At 39.4% G+C, this 16505-nt stretch overlaps 1 protein-coding gene across 1 annotated transcript in view; it reads right to left on the reverse strand.

Annotated features, from left to right (window-relative positions):
- ca10a (carbonic anhydrase Xa) overlaps positions 1 to 16505 on the reverse strand; it is a gene marked incomplete at its 3' end in the record, with an annotated part of 254870 nt that overhangs the window by 142255 nt on the left and 96110 nt on the right. Inside the window, exon 3 of the mRNA XM_084567004.1 lies at positions 6035 to 6177. Coding sequence (XP_084423130.1) covers positions 6035 to 6177 — 143 coding nt within the window. The remainder of the gene's footprint in view (positions 1 to 6034; positions 6178 to 16505) is intronic.

Raw genomic sequence — 16505 nt, forward strand, 5'->3', positions numbered from 1 at the left:
GACTTTGGCTCCAAAGTCGCAAGATGGCACCGCCCATATCCCCGGGAAAATAGCACCAGTTTGCCCAATGCAAGGAAGTGGGGACGCATCATCCATATTTTTATACAGTCTATGGACAAATCTTACAGTGTTATCTGTCTTTTCCTCTAATGACAGACATTGGGAAGGGGTGGTTGCCTTATAATCATTTATGTTATTGATGATGCGTTCATCAATAACGTAACTATGACACATGGTTCTACGACATATAGATAAATAGTATATTACTAGAATTTAAAAATAAAACATATTTGTATTGTATGATTAGGGGTGATACTCAGACATACTCACAGCGTATCCGCTTCAGTGACTCATTGGGAAAAAAAAATGTTATCTATGGGTCCAGAAGCACATGTGGATCCCTCAGCTACCCGCAAATATCCGCAATAATCCAACCTGGAAAGAACCCAACACCTGCAGTAGAAGCAGCACTGGCCTCTAGACATCTCCACGCACAGGTACCAACACTGTCGTGATATCAAACACCTGCTATCAAACACAGGATATTAAAACCATGTGTGGAAAGAGCTTTAGCAACTAGTTGGCTGGACAAACTGGAGAATGCGGGTATTCTCTCCAGAGTGAAAGTGCAGCTGCTATCCAAGAGCCCGCTGTTTGTTGTTCTAACTAACACTTCCTGTAATTAGACAGATCCAGGGCTGCCAGTAGCAAGCACCAACATCCACACCAACCTCACATGCTTGTGAGATTTCCTCAGGTAGTTGATCAGGACTACAGGAAAAATTATTATTATTTTTTTTTCTTGAGTAGGAGAAGAATACACAAGCAGAAAATCACCTCCTGCTTCTGCAGAAGGGTAGACGATTGTCACAGAAGCATTTGGAGCTTGTTTCGCAACAGAAATATGATGAGACGCTTTAAGAGCACTCAGAAATTCACTTAACAAGGTGTCATTACTAAGTATCACTCTTTTTATGGAATCCAATGCCTGGCACTGATGGAGCTGTTCACAGTGTTTCTGTGCACACCTGACTTCAAAGCGCCAGACAAAAGTAGGAGAGAGCCCCACGTCCCTAAATGTCAAGAACGCCATCGATTTCTCCATGCTAATGGATTCCCCATGCATTTAGTTGGAAAAATAAAGCAGGAAAACTAGAATTGAACTGTCTGTAGTTGTATGCATCCCTCAAACACTTGGGTTGCAGTTCTGCCCATGTATGTCTGAATTAATATATATGTAATGAAGGCTTAACACATTTTTGGAGAACATTGTGACGTCACAGTGAATAGATATCTGACTCACTGCATAGAAAATCCCATCACTTCATCACTTTGTTCTTTGTGTGGCATTTTGACATAATTAGTGCATGAATTATTATTACTTGAGACAAAAATATGTTTTGTGGGACACAGTGACTGCTGACTGTCAAAATCTAATCAGTTCCTATTTAGATACACATGGATAATGACTGAGTCTCCGTTTCAACTTCAAGAAAGTGTTGACTTCAAACTATGTACGAGTTTTTAAATAGTTTTGATAGGCCATGTAAAACTAGACTTATAAATAATTTACGTCATGCTTTTTCCGAATATTGTCGTCACTTTTGGCGCAAGAAGAAATGGAAGGAAAGGAAAGCGCTAGCAAGTGGAAAGTGCTAGCAAGCGGAAAGCGCTAGCTAGCACAAAACACAAACAAACAAAACAAAAACTTGACACCCTCTTTCCTGTTGGTGGAAAAATGCATCACATCAACCAGTCAGAAAATTATATGGCAATGGTTGCTAAGAGGGAAAGGTTGTGGGAGTGACGGCGGGAAAAGAGGGAGAAGCGAGTTTTGACATTTGTGAATTTTGTGACATTTAGAGATTACTTTTTGTGACACCCGATTGTTTTGTAAATGGTTGTAAATAAATAGATTGATAGATAGAAAGACAACGTTATTGAATATATAAATAGTTGTACAAAAAATGCCTGACGCATTTCCTACATGTAAATAGTTGTAAATAACTTTGTTGTTTGCTAAATTTCTACATAAGCTTTTGAAATTTACAGTTTAAATTTGCATTGTAAGTTACAAAAATGGTTTGTTAACATGTTTGTGGTTTTCACAGTGAAAAATCTAACTTTTTCCTACTCAGATTTTATGTTTTTAGAGTGGTTTTGGGTCCTATGTGTTAATACCGTATGTCAAAATGAAAAAACAAAACAAAACTGTAAAGTCACACGTGAGGTTGTGCTGAAAAGAATGACACCAAATGAGGCAAGCTAAATAGTTTTTAAGATGAAATATAAAGGTAAAACCAAAAGTAGTCAAAAACGGCAAATTATACTATAGACCTCAGAGGGTAAAATAAACTTCAAGCTCCTGAGATATCACCTTCACAAAAATGCAGAGGCACAAAAAGCAAGGAATTCTGTTTCATAAGCTCCATTCATGAGTGTACAGTATGTAAAACACTTTGTGGGGAGATTGAGGACTCCAAAATCACTTTTTCAACCTCCCAGGCTCCAGAGTGATTAGATTCATTAAAATCTCTTCAAGTAATTGCAGCTCATCTATGGCAGAGTAAATATTCAATTAATAGAGCCTTTTTAATAACTATGATTCCTTCAGCCCATCGCAAGTCTCCCCGTCGTTAATTAAAATTTCTCTTTAGAGGTCAATTAAAATTCTTTTAACTGTTCGTTAGTCATAATACTGGGCAGCACAAAAATCTATTAAAAAGGACTTCATCACCCCCATGTAGTTTTCATGCATGTGTTGGGTATTGTACGGTGGGAGAAGGCGTGGGTTAATCTTCCTCTTTGCTTTCCTCCTGGACAGAAAGTGTGCTTAAGCTCTCTTCGTGTCAAGGTGGCGAGCTGAGCCGCCGAGAGCCCAAGCGGAAGCGCTTTACCGGTCTCCGTAACGTGTTTGGCTAAGGCTGACTGGCTGCCAAACAGCCAGAGACAGAGAGGGGATGAATCAGCACTGACAAGGTGAAGCAGGCTTCGTGTTCACCGGCTGACAGCTCAGGTGCTCAGAGAGATGGAGACACAACAGATTACATTTAGGCCACTGCAGAGAGGGAGAGCGAGGGAGAGAGGGGGAGATAAAGGAAAAGGGAAAGAGGGAGTCCAAAATGGCTTTTTTGGACTCCGGAAACTTTTCTCAGAGATAAACGAGAAAGTTGGGACTCGTGTGGGTGTTTCTGTGAGCTGTCAGCCTGTGGTGGTTCTAAAAGTCAACCAAATATGTGATGCCTCACAGAAGCAGTAAATAATCATGTTCATGGACTTTTATTGAGCATAAAATATGACCCAAAAGGTCATACAAGCAACAGGTTTATTATGTTATTACCACATTTTATTGTTAAGCAACCTCCAGCAGTTGTGTGAAAGCTGAAACACAACTTAAATGCTATCGTACTGCTAATATAATATCACAATTACGTAAGTCTACTAGTAATTGCAATCCTATATAACCAACGCTACCATAGCAAGAGCATTGTGAAGAATTTGCACGATATTTTCTATTAATGTTGTGAGAAAATGTTGTTAATTGACTTGATGTACATATTATTTTTATTGTGCCTCCATATAAAATGAGCCCAGGGGTTGTTTATGACCCATAGTTAGTGTCTCTGTTAACCATTACCTTAATTGTACGTCTATTATTATTATTATGTCCACAATGACAAAGGTTTCTAAATATAACTGTGGAAAATTAAAAAAAAAAGCTACGCTATGTTTCCATGGGTCTAAATGGTCATTCAGGCTGGATAACTTGTCGTGTGCTCTTTCCAACTACGTATTCCATCTGTATAACTACGGCAAGAACAAACGTCCATACAAAACTTGGTGTTTATGCCTCAGCCTAACCTAATTCAACTGTGAATTTTTAACAGTACACCGTGTACGTGCCATTTCTCCTGCTGTTGGTACACTTACATACTTAGTAGGTTGCATCAGAGGATAAACTAGTTATTCTCTTTCTTGTTGGAATATTTTTTATGCACAACACTCATCCAGTCCACAGTGTTTTCATATGCCCCTACTTGAGCAGATGTGCTGTATTGTACTACATGGGCTGCTTATGTTTATACAGTGACTTCCTGTTGTGTAAAATAGTTACAGGGACAATGAATTTTACTTATCTCTTACTTATCTTTTTCTTTACTTACTATGTACATTCAGTTGATGCAAATTGTTAGTTGATTTTATCAAATTTCTGTATGATTTTTTACAGTGTATTGAGAACATGTTGTATATACTGCAACTTTAGAGTCATCATGTACCAGATGATACTCATTATATAGCGAGGGATAATAGAGGTCTTGTTTAGTGTTTTATGTTATTAAAAGTGCAAGAAAAAATTAAGAATATAGACAGCAACCAAAAAATTCTTCAGTCAACACTGGGCCATATTTTCCAGAAGGTTGTCGAAATGTCAACTGGAAGTTTTCATGAATCTGTGATGGAACTTGACACAGAAAATGTCAACTTTCAGGCGGTGCTGCTCCCAGAATTGCAATGGCATCAGAGGTCTGTGGTCACTTCCCAGAGCTCTTTGCAGTATGTGACTGGCAGTTTATTAGTCCGTAAGACGAGCTGCGGAAAGAATCCCTGAAGGATTTTTTAATTTACCTTAATGAAAGAAATCTAAATGCATGAGGGAAAAGGTACAAATCCCAAACCAGAACTTAAAACCGATAATAAGACAGTCACTGCAAGCTTCAAATCTCATTTGCCATTTGAATTTTACATTGCATTACTTGATGAATGATGGTTATTTCGGGTTTATAATGTTTTGCATTTTAATTAACAGACAGCACTAAGCCCATATGCATCACAAAACTTGGGTAGTTGCTCTTTATAGATTATGGTAACTACTCCCAAGACGCCTAGGGGTTGCTTGTCAGCAAAAATGTGACATGGCTCATTGTAAGTGTTTGGACAAATCACCAAAATGCTGCCGTTTCATTCGACGAGGACAATCTCAGACTTGCACTTAGTGAATCACCAAGAGACATTTCTCGAGATGCAACTCTAAATATCACACTTCTATCTCTTTCAGCTCCCCTCTTATTCTCTGGGATTTATCCTGATGGCAAATAAATAGTGCCACTGTGAGTGATGTCTTAACACCGGACACTCTGCCCGGCAGAGAGGAGTCCTTGAGGAAGCAGCAGGGGAGCCCTTGCAAGAAGAGGAATTGTTCAGTTTCATTTGAAGAAGACAGGTCAGTGAGGGACTGTGTGAGTGACTATTCCCCACTATTTCCTTTTTGAATATGTGAGTGTAGACAGATGTACAGTACAGTTCAATTTTAAAAGACTCAATAAGAGAGCCAAACACAATCTAACAGAGGTCTAAGGACATTACATGTCTATTTTGGGATCTCTTAGATGAAGACATCTGCTGTAGCGGTTTACCATAGGTGGTAATCTGCAAAGCGTCCTATACCTTCTATAATTGCCCAAGGCTAACCCTGTACTCGCTGCTGGAATATAAACATAAACTAATCATAGCATTAATCTCACCATGCAAGTGTGCACTTTTGAAAGCAGCCCATCTGTGAAGGCTTCCCAATTAGCTGCTGTCATATGGCACACGATGGAGCAGCTTTCTGTCATTGGTGCACCACTATACGGGGGCAAGCTATAAACAATATGCTCGGCTAATCCGCTGTTAGACCGCGGCATCTCATCTGTGAAGCCCTTAAGATAAAGTTGGAGCTTTTCTTGAACCAGAACACAAGCGTTGGATTGAATAGTTGAATTGTGCTGTATTTTATCTCCAGGGGAGTGTTCCTTAGACAAATAGCTCGCATTGTCTGCCAACACTAACAGCAGTCAGGAGCATCGATCAGGGATACACGCGTTACCAAACTACAACAGCCCTGAAACGGCAACCGACACAATAGCACTAGAGAGGTGTAGTGCAGAATCTTAGAGGTGCAACAAGCATACACAAAGGAGACTCAACAAAGCCATGTCGTCCAACAAGCAGACAGCAGAGAATACCGTGTGTGCTTGCATTAGTGTGTCTTTACCTTGCGTCCGCCTGTGTTCAGCTTTATGGGCGTGAGGAAGGGGTCAAAGATCATGTGGCTGGTCTCGATGTTGACGGGCGACTGCCTCTTCCCCACAGAGCACAGGTTCCAGGCCGAGTTTACCAGCCCCCAGAACGACGGCACTGCAAAACACAAAACACAAGAGTGGACGTTCAAAAGGGTGAGCGTCTGGACTGACGAGATAGGAGCCCGTTTCAACCAGGAGGTCATGCGGAGTTTCTGCTTCAGCATTTTTTTCTTTTCTTTTTCTTTTAGCATTCAGACCTGCCAGACTCACAGCGGGAGGAATGTAATTAGCAGGGTTTAACTGATGTGGGCTTTTGATGGCTCGGAGAAATGCTAAATGTTGTTTGTGTCATTTTAAGAGTTAAGCTCTCCATTTCATAATTATACCTCTTTTTTTAAAAAAAATCTGAGCTATAATGGTAGTATATCATTTCGTACAGTATATTCTGTATTACACACACATCTAACTCTTAAAGTTGCAGTAAAAAATATGTTTTTATTGTATCAGTTATATTTAAAAAACACTAGAAAATAATGACCTGCCTGTGTCATTTTCCTTAGTTTGAATAACTCAGTGATGTGCGTACAGTTAGTTCTGCTGCCTCCTAGTGGCCAAGAAGACAATTTATACAGCTTTAATATTCCACAAATAACCACATGGATTTTACTTTGGGCTAATGGATAATTCTTGTTTATAACAATTTTTGTTTTATATATATATATATATATGTGGAAAACACTTATACATGGCATACATACAGTACATGCCTACTCCAAGTAATAGAATCCATAAATACATAAATAAAATGTTAGAAAAAAAAAAATATATAGGTGGGCAAAAAAAAAAAAAAAAGATCTAATTAGGTGCAAGCTAACATTAAACATTAGATTTATATATTTTTATTACACAGGAAAACATTGAGGGTAACATTAATGTTTTTTTTTTTTAACATAAAACACATTCACGCTACACCATCATCATCGTCCTTGTTTATTCTAATCATATGCTACATGAGAACCCACTGAATTTGAAATACAAAATAATCAAAGGTTTAAAACACCTAATAACAAAATGCTGCCCTGGTTACTAGCCAACATTCCTTCCGCATCTATCGTAGTCAGGCATCTTGCCCATTCACATCTAGCCATGACCAATGTTCCCTCTAAGCTGCGCGTTTGCGCAATCGCGCACTGCTCGCACGTTCTCCGCGCACAAGAAAATCAATGCAGCGCATAAAAAAATCCAACATGAACTATAAATAAATTAAACAAGTAAATTGTTATTTGTTTATGTACCATTCTGCAATGTAACTCAGTGAGTGACAGCTGTCCAGCCAATGATATGATGCGGTTCACTTACGCTGCCAATCATGACAGTACGTGCCCCGCCCATATGCGCCGTGGCGCCGCTGTTTTGCAGGTTAGCTAGGTAACAGTGCGGTTAAGGCAGTGGCGCATCCACTCACCAAGACAAAGCAAAAATTAAATGTGGTTCTTTTAAGATGGAATGGCTGTCGGAGTGTGTGTCTACAACTTTTCCTCAAATTTTCTGTTTGAACTTTTCTTATTGCACTATTACAAGAGGAATGCTCTGCTTTCTATTGTTTTATATTCATTTATACAGTTTTAAGTTAAGCAGGACAGGTTTTAATCTGTTAATTTTAATATTTTTTTAATACAGGGTTTATTTTATCTCTGAAAGGTGTACATGTGTCAGTTCTTCCAGAGCAGGACTCTTCCTCACCCAGACAACAGCAGAACCCTCACACTGACATATACTACACGGCTCATGAACAACAAGATTTTTGTCCTTTTTATGTTAAGTGGGCCAAATCACTTATATTGAAAGTAACGGAAATTACTGCTATAATGGGATTCTTTTGATTAACTATGTAACTTGCTATGATCTCAGGTTTTGGACAGGTGTGATACTGGTGTGTAGCCCACAGTGGTCCACAGTGTACTCACAGAGTTTTTGTGTATGCCCAGACACGTGAAAAATTAGATGGAACATTGGCCATGACTATTAATAGCCAATTAGATCAAGCTGTTGTATAACAAGTGGTTCAAATTAAAGGGTGGACAAGTATGAAGACACAGATTTTCATGAAAATGGCTAAAAATTTGAGGAAGCTGGGGACGATATGTAGCTCTTCAAAAGTAACCCTAACAATTCATTCAGCTTTGATTGCTGAACATACTAGACAATAAGCGATAAGGGTTATTTCAAAAATATTCACATTATATACATTAAGCTAACATGTAATTTTCATGTTCCTTGTATGCTCACATTATGTCACATGGTACAGACTCAACATAATCCAGTTGTTACAGGATTTACACAAACATTCATGATCCATCTTGTTGTTCCATTGGCTACTGGTAGTGTCCTGTCCTCACCTATTTTACCAATGTCATACTGAAACTTGTCAAATTTGAAATGTCTAAAACTTCTGAATTCCAAAAGTTTAAACCTTTAAAATTTAATTTAATTGTCCTCAGCCTTGAAAACACAGCTGCATGAATTGCTAGTTGCTAGTCACGCAATGCTAGGATGAGAATCACGAAGCTCAGCGGGCAAGACTAATTCACAGTGACTTTTTCACAGTTTGGTCAAAACCTCCCCCTGAATGGAGTTTTACAGAAATGAGAGAAAGAGAATCTGCCTATAATCAGCTAACACATGTAGCTACTCTTAGACCGAAAGCGCAGGATGGCACAGTGAGAGAATGTCAGCACTGTGGGAGTGATAGGCATCTCAGCCAGTCATGTTCTTATGTAAGACTTGGCCACCGGGACCGAGAATTCAATTCCTTCTCAGGGTGAGAAGCAAAGTCTTATCACCGTCTACTATAGCAAGAGGCAGCTTTTAGCTACAGCAGCAGCCTAGAGCAGCATTTTCCATTTAGAGACCCAGTCTTACACAGAGATGACTCACTGGGAGTGTGCTATGCAAATTCCACAGAGATTTCCAACAAAAGCAGAGATAATTTGAAAATATGCAAATGCATGATGAATCAGGGAGAAGAAGGCACGGCACAGCGTGAAATCAAAGCCAAAGGCTCACAAAGTCAACAAGTCCTACAAGAGTCGGGGCCACAGTTTTTGTTTGCTGCGCCTGTAGACACGCTCTGCAGAGAAAGCACTAAATCACTGCTCAGTGAAAACCATATATAGCATATACTGAATATAGTCAAGTGAAACATATGGCAGTGTATTCATCACCCTTTTTACCGTGAACCCGGTTTTAACTATAGTTATGTGCAGACCTTATCATGTTTCCCACAATATAAAAGTGTCAGAAATTTTTATTTTGGCTTAAACCATTCATCAGACTTAACTCTGACACTTAAAGCTGCAGTAAAAAATAGATTTTTATTCTAACATTGGGTCAAATGGCTACATGTAACATGAGGGATCTATTATATTTAAAAACCAGTAGAAAATAATGACCTAGCTGTGTCATTTTCCTTACTTTGACTAACTCAGTGTTTTGCATACAGTTAGTTCTGCTGCCTCCTAGTGGCCAGGAAGACAATTTATGCAGCTTTAATATTCCACAATGAACAAAGTGGATTTCATTTTGGGCTAATGGAAAATAACAACTTTTCTTTTATTGTCAGAGTTCAGTGTGATTATTATTATTATTATTATTATTATTATTATTATTTAGACACGGGGGCTTTAAACTGTTCCAGATTTTTGAGGTATTCTTGAGGCCTTGTATCGAGAGTCATCTTGTAAAAGTCCACCCTAAATTGATTGAACTTGCATAGTGCATATTATTGAAATATTTGTTTTAAATCAAATAAATCTGAATATTCCATTTTAAACATACCGTGCACAAATCATAGAGAGGGTTTGAACTTTGATTAATTTCCTCAGGCAGGTTGATCTAGTCAAGGAAGTCAGCCTGTAAACTCTGAAGCTTGTGAATTTTACTGTTTGAAACAAACTAGTGGAAACTGGCATTGTCTTTTCTTGAACTTTGGAGCATCTTAACTTTCAAATGTGATGCTGAAATGTGTATATGTTTTTGGTCCATTTTAACACAAGGTCACAAGCTGGACTCAGCTGTCATTGTACAGCAAGCAAGCAGCTCATTAACAAATACCCTTCATTTCCTACTGAAGGTTTGCCTGAAGCGTCTGTATTATACACTGTACACTATATTACATAGTTTCTATAGAGCTTAATTAAATGTAGGTACAAAATAATATATTTAATTAAAATTATGGAACACATCCAGTTGGTTGGGGTGGATGGGCAGTGTATAAACATTGGACCCCCCAGTGGGTAGGTCTAGGCAACAAAAGCACTTTGGTCAAGTTAGTGATGTAATTTAACTAGACTGTAGTCATAACAAGTTAGAGTTTTCTCCATTCCGGACTCAACGCAGGCACAGCAGTAGCGAAGAGTGTGGTTAGTAAGCCTGCAGACTGTGTGTTAATGTGGCTGTCGCTTCATGGGAACACACAGACAGAGTGTGTGTATCCCTACACAGTTCGCATGGTTGTGGACGGTGGAACGGAACTGAGGCTTTAGGCCTACCCTCTGATCACAACTCTTCGCTGTTAGGTTTAGGCAAGGGAACAACTTGGTCGGGGTTTGGGTTATAATAAGAAAACTCGGTTGTCAAGGTTGCAGTAATAAATGTGTTTTAAAGAACCACTGACCATTTGTTTGGAAAGGGAAATAAATAGAATTCTATTGTAATAAGGTTAAGTGTTTTGTTGACCCCACCTCTACCCAACCTCCTCCCTGCACAGTTTGTCTCTAAGGTCATAATATCATGGCCACTAGAAGGTGCTGTCACAACAAAAGATAACTGTGGGTCATGTGTTTGCATGTATGGTCTCTTTTAATATGGATAATCTTAACAGCTATGCTCTTGGTCAACACATTACGTATGGATATATATGTAATTTTTCATTAAATTACTAAGTTACATTTCCTTCAAAACCTAGTTGTTGCAATTTGGTTGTCTACGAAGTAATGTCATTTTGAGGAAACAGGGTTGTGATATGATGTTTAATTTAATGATCAGTTGGTCCCAAGATATGTTACAGATGACTATGAAATAGCCATCCAACTCAGTCCTTCACTGTGACTATTGATACAGTGTGGTCACTGTGCTGCTGCCATACGTTATAGCATACTGTAAGACCTTAGTCATACAACACTGAGTCACACTGCATTATAAAAGCTTTGCTAGATAATACTGCTGAAGGGGGAAGCTCTTCCATGAGCTGTCAATACTCTGACACAAGTGTGTGGTCCTTCACCACAGCAGAGTAAAATAGTAAACAGAATACCATTATGAGATGTTCCTCTGAGCTTGACCTCAAACACAGTGCTGGACATGATGCTGACTTTCACAGAGTCATCACCCACTGGGGGGTTGCTTGCCTTTATACATGTCAGCAGAGCGCTTCGGTGTCAGCAGCAGCTGGCAGCTGCTGTGGCGGCACGAGGAATGCATATTGCATGGCATCCCAACAAGCTTTTCTCAGTTTCCGCCATTTGTACGGTAGCCTGACAAACGTCAGAAGAGTCCCTTGTCATCCTTGGGAGTTTTGTGCAACGTATCAGTGGCAGAGACAGCAAAAGCCACTTCTTAGTGCAAAAAGCCCATAGACGTTAAAAGAATTCAGGGCTTTGCTACGAGAATGGCCTCTCCAATCACCAATCAGCGCTTGTGCATTTAATGATAAGAGAAACAAAAGGGCTGGTTGCAAACAATTTCTCACCATTGAGAAAGGATTATATTTCCTTCCTCTCTTAACATCGTAAGCCTTAAGATTTTCATCACCTCAGTTTCATGCTGATCATGAGTAGCGTTAGCATTAATCATTTAATGCATTTTCATTGTGTAATTGCTTCTTAAAGTAGCTTTTGCTGTTAGCAGGAGAGTCCTTCTGTTGCTGTTGAGACTCAACCTGCATACCCACGCACAGAGGAGACTCATGCACATGTGAAACAGGAGACAGAAGGTACATTTTAAGTGTTGCTGTTGACAATATGTGATCCTGAGTTCAGTACTACACTAACAAATGGTATTGCCATATGCATAGCCTTCCTCTGAGTACAATGTTTGTTTAGCTTTTTATCTGATGCATTTCTAACTGAGGAGCCTCTCAGCATCATTTTCAACAAAGTTGTTAGATTAATTTAATCTTATACACATTCCATTATATAGTAGTTTCAACTAACACCAGAAATCTTCACTGCAGTATCAAGTTGCTGTGGTCTGGAGCATGTTTTCCTGACTTCAGTCTTTCTGTCCCTTCCTATCACTGCAGATATAGTGCTAGCCAGGTGACTAACAGTGCCTGGTGTCTGTCAGAAAAAAAGCATGTTCCTGGGAGTTCTAAACACGGTGTCTGTTTATCCCAGAACCTTTTACCTCATGCTTTCAGGGTCTATAAATGTCATTTGGCAAACTCCAAACAGGGTGTTTTTTTTTATCCAGGAGTGGCCTCTATCTACCTGCTCTACCATAGAGATGGACTGCTAATGAGAAAGTTGTCCTTCTGGTGCTTTGAGGACCCCCAGAGAATCTGAAGGGCAACTTTGGATGGCCAACTCCAGGAGTTAAGGAGTCCTGGTGGTTCGAAACTTTTTCCACTTAACAATTGTTGAGGCCACTTTGTTCTTGGGAACACTGGACCATTGCCCTGATCTGTGGCTTACGGGCTTATCTGCACAAGTGTGGGTCTTTCTAAGCTATGTCCAATCCATTCAATTTGTAACAGGTGGACTCCAATCAATTTGCAATGTGACACACAATGTGTGCAAAGATTTCCCTTTTAGAAATACTGCTCTGGCTGAAAATGCCTGCATGTGCTGCAGCAGCATTCATGTTTGTCCCTCAGGGATCAACAAAATCTTATCTTATGTGACAAATTGTGACAATGGTAAAAGAACACGTTTCTCCACTGTAAGTTTCTGGCACCTTATGCATCACTTGGCAGCAGAAAATGTGTTTTTGTCTTGACCAACAAACCATCTGTACCATGGAATATCATCATTCTTTACTACTTGTTCCTTTACATAAGCCCATGAATGTGAGACACCAACAAACTATTTCGTCTGCACTCACATCCATGTCTCAAGGGAGCTACAAAATGTAATTTTAGTGATTAGGGTTCTATGACAACAATTCTGCTTTCTTTCATCGTGACTCAGAACCTTCGAAAGCAATGTGTTTCCACGGGCAACAGCTTTCATAGCTGTACCACCTATTTGAAAGGGTGTATTTTAACTCAAACCATCATCTTTTTATTAAAGCTAACCCAGTATTTTTGTTACCCAATGCCTAACCAAAAGCAAGCGAAAATAACAACACAGAAAGAAAGAGAACAGCAAATGAAAAGGAGACGAAAAAGTAATAGTCCCACACAAGGCCCCTACTTCCCAGCATGACAGTCCTGCATGGCAGACCAGTCCTGCATGTAACCAGATACACCACCACCCCTTCAGTGGACTTTTTTTTTGGATTTTTAAGTGACTGTACTGTACCAGTGTAGCGAGATACAGCTGATGGTTTCCAGCCCTAAAACTGTTCAAAAAACTACCACAGCACACACAAAACTTGATGTTTTGATTAGTACTTTAACCTTTCAGACTGCTTATACTAGCGTAGCCTGCCATAGAAAACTGCTGTCAAAGCATAGACATCATACAGCTAACAGATGACAGTAGCCAGCTACTCACCACTAATAGGCAGAGCTTCTCTGCTCTTTACAAAGCGGCACAAGCAGCACACATTCAGTCCCCTAAAGCAAGGTATTTAGAAAAAACGGCAAAACGATCCCAAATCAACCCAAATTTTGTTCCAATTTTGCACAACTCTGTTTTTACCTGCAAAATAACATTCAGAACCACCTGATCTTGCTAATATTGTACTGCACAATTGTGATTAGTTTCGCAAAACAATTTAACAAGTTGCGTCCATGTACACAAATCAGTTGATTAAATTTCCTGAGCATTTTTCCAAGCTGCCCTGAGACTGTGTTGGCAAATCATCCTAAAGCCAACCAACTAGGGATGGGATTTACGGCTTTTGGAAGGGAGTCGGATCTTGTGGATTCATTCCTTTCAAAGAGCCGTTCAAAAGACGTATTTATTTATATTTTTATTTTTATTTTTAAGATGCCAGCCTGGTGGTCTTATTTTATCCTTGAAATAAGCGCTGTGATAGGCTAAGATTTGGATCAGAATCATAAAAACTTAGACATCCCACCAATACATATTCAATACAAGATCTCACTGCTTCAAAGCAAAGCAAGAGCTTCTGTGTGCATCTGTATGAAACAAAGCAACAAAAAAAAAGAAAGAGAAAAAAATAAAATAAAATAAAAAGGAACGGCTCGCAACTGCGACTCGGTTAACATTGTTCGTTTTAAGGAGCTGGTCAATAAATTCGATTTGTTTACGAACGTCACAACTCCCAACAAGCAATCTGAGGGTTTCTGTCAGAGATGTATAATCCCTTTCTATCTAAACCACTAGACAGAACGAAAATACATTAAACATGGTTTGAGCCATCATTTGTAAAGGCAGCAATGAATGAGGAAGCTTCATTTTTCATCGAGGCGGGGTGGTTCAACTGGGAGAGAGGGACCTCTTCCAGTGCAGAATCCTTCATGAAAATGACAGGAAATCCATGCACAGAATGGGAATTGGAGTGCGAGCAAATCGATCCATTAAATCCGAGCCCCTTGTCGTGAATGTACACATAATTATTAGCTGTTGATAGATTTCTGAATGCAACTACGGCAGGTGACATCAGTCACTGCTGACAGAAGCACAAGCAGCTGTGTCAATAATCTCCCCACACCTTCCCATAGCACTGATACCCCTATATTTCACTTAGGCTGCCCACGAACGTAAAAGCCACTTTTTCTTATTGGCAAGCTGTAAAAGTGGACAGGGATATATGGTGTGGCCTTTTGCTGATGTCGTACAGAGGAGATGTGTAATATGCAACTGAAAAGGGCAATTGCGGGTGGGAGGACTTGTGGTTCATGGCTGATCTTCATTCCCTTTTTTTATTTTAATCAAAGGCCATTAGCCGTTTGAATTTCACATGCTGGAATACAATGTGGGTATATTAAAAGACGCAGTGACCAGCATCCTGAGTAGCTGAGCAACAACCCTTGAGCAATGATCATCGTCTCAACATGCTCTCTGTGGCTTATATGCGCTGTGTAACTGTATCTGGCTGTGTTGTAATATCAGGTGAGACTCATCAGATACTGGATCTAAAAAGACTTGAAGAGTGTGGCTACCATGAAAACACTAATTTCACAGGAAGACTTTTGCCCAAAGTCTGATCAATAGTGGTGGGCGGATCGATCCAAATATCGATAATATCGATACCAATGTTGGTATCGAGATTGATCGATACCAACGTAATGATATCGATACTTAAGTTTCAGTTTCCCTTGTTTCATTAAGAGGCGACCTGACTGTCTAAATGCCGCTGCTGTCGCAGAGCAGAACAGGCTCATTTTGCTCCTCCTCCCCCTTCGTGTGTTGTACCGTCACGTGACTCCGCGACGCCAGGTGACCGAACACCGCCCACCGCTACCTGTCAGGCCCGCCAGCAGCAACGCATTGCACACAATGAGAGAAAGAGTAGGGTTGTTTGGTTATATTTTCGGGACGAAAATGAAACGATAGCAAGTTGTACCATTTGTAAAAAGCTGTAAGATACAGTGGTAACACAACAAACTTATATAAGAATATGGAAATTTTTAAAATCCCCCACCCACCTGGCCCCGACAGACCCCTGAAAAGAAGAAAAAAGTGAAGGGGAGAAATGTTGTCTTATTTTTCTATTGTATTGTACTTCCTAAACACTTCCTTACATTGTTTATAGTATTTCTTGTGGAGTGATAATTTTGTACATCCAAATCCAGAAAGAAGTGCAATGAAGGGAGAGATTTAGTTTTATAATTGTATTGTAGTTTCTGAACACTCTGCCTGAAAAATTATTTGTTTTTATTTGTCCTCAAGTGATCATTTTGTGTTGTTTTTGAACACACTTTTATTGTGATAATAAAGTATTTTCTATTTACTTATAAACTTTGCCCAAATTCTATACTGGATTTTAACTGATTAATAATCCAAAAGACAAATCACAAAAACACTTAAATGTCATGAAAATTCATTCAGATTGATAATGCATCCACCGTAATTATTAAAAAGTATCGATATCGGTATCGGTATCGGCGATACTGACCCTGTATTTACTTGGTATCGGATCGATACCAAATCTAGCGGTATCGCACACCTCTACTGATCAACCACAAATATTTCACCTAAAAAAAAGTAAATGTGACTGTCAATGCTCTTGCTGACTGGAATTAGCAAGAGAGATCATATTACTCCAATTTTAGCTTATCTTCATTGGCTCCCTTTAAAATCTAGAATAGAA

Source organism: Chelon labrosus (genome assembly GCF_963514085.1).
Source record: "Chelon labrosus genome assembly, chromosome: 19".
NCBI lineage: Eukaryota > Metazoa > Chordata > Actinopteri > Mugiliformes > Mugilidae > Chelon > Chelon labrosus.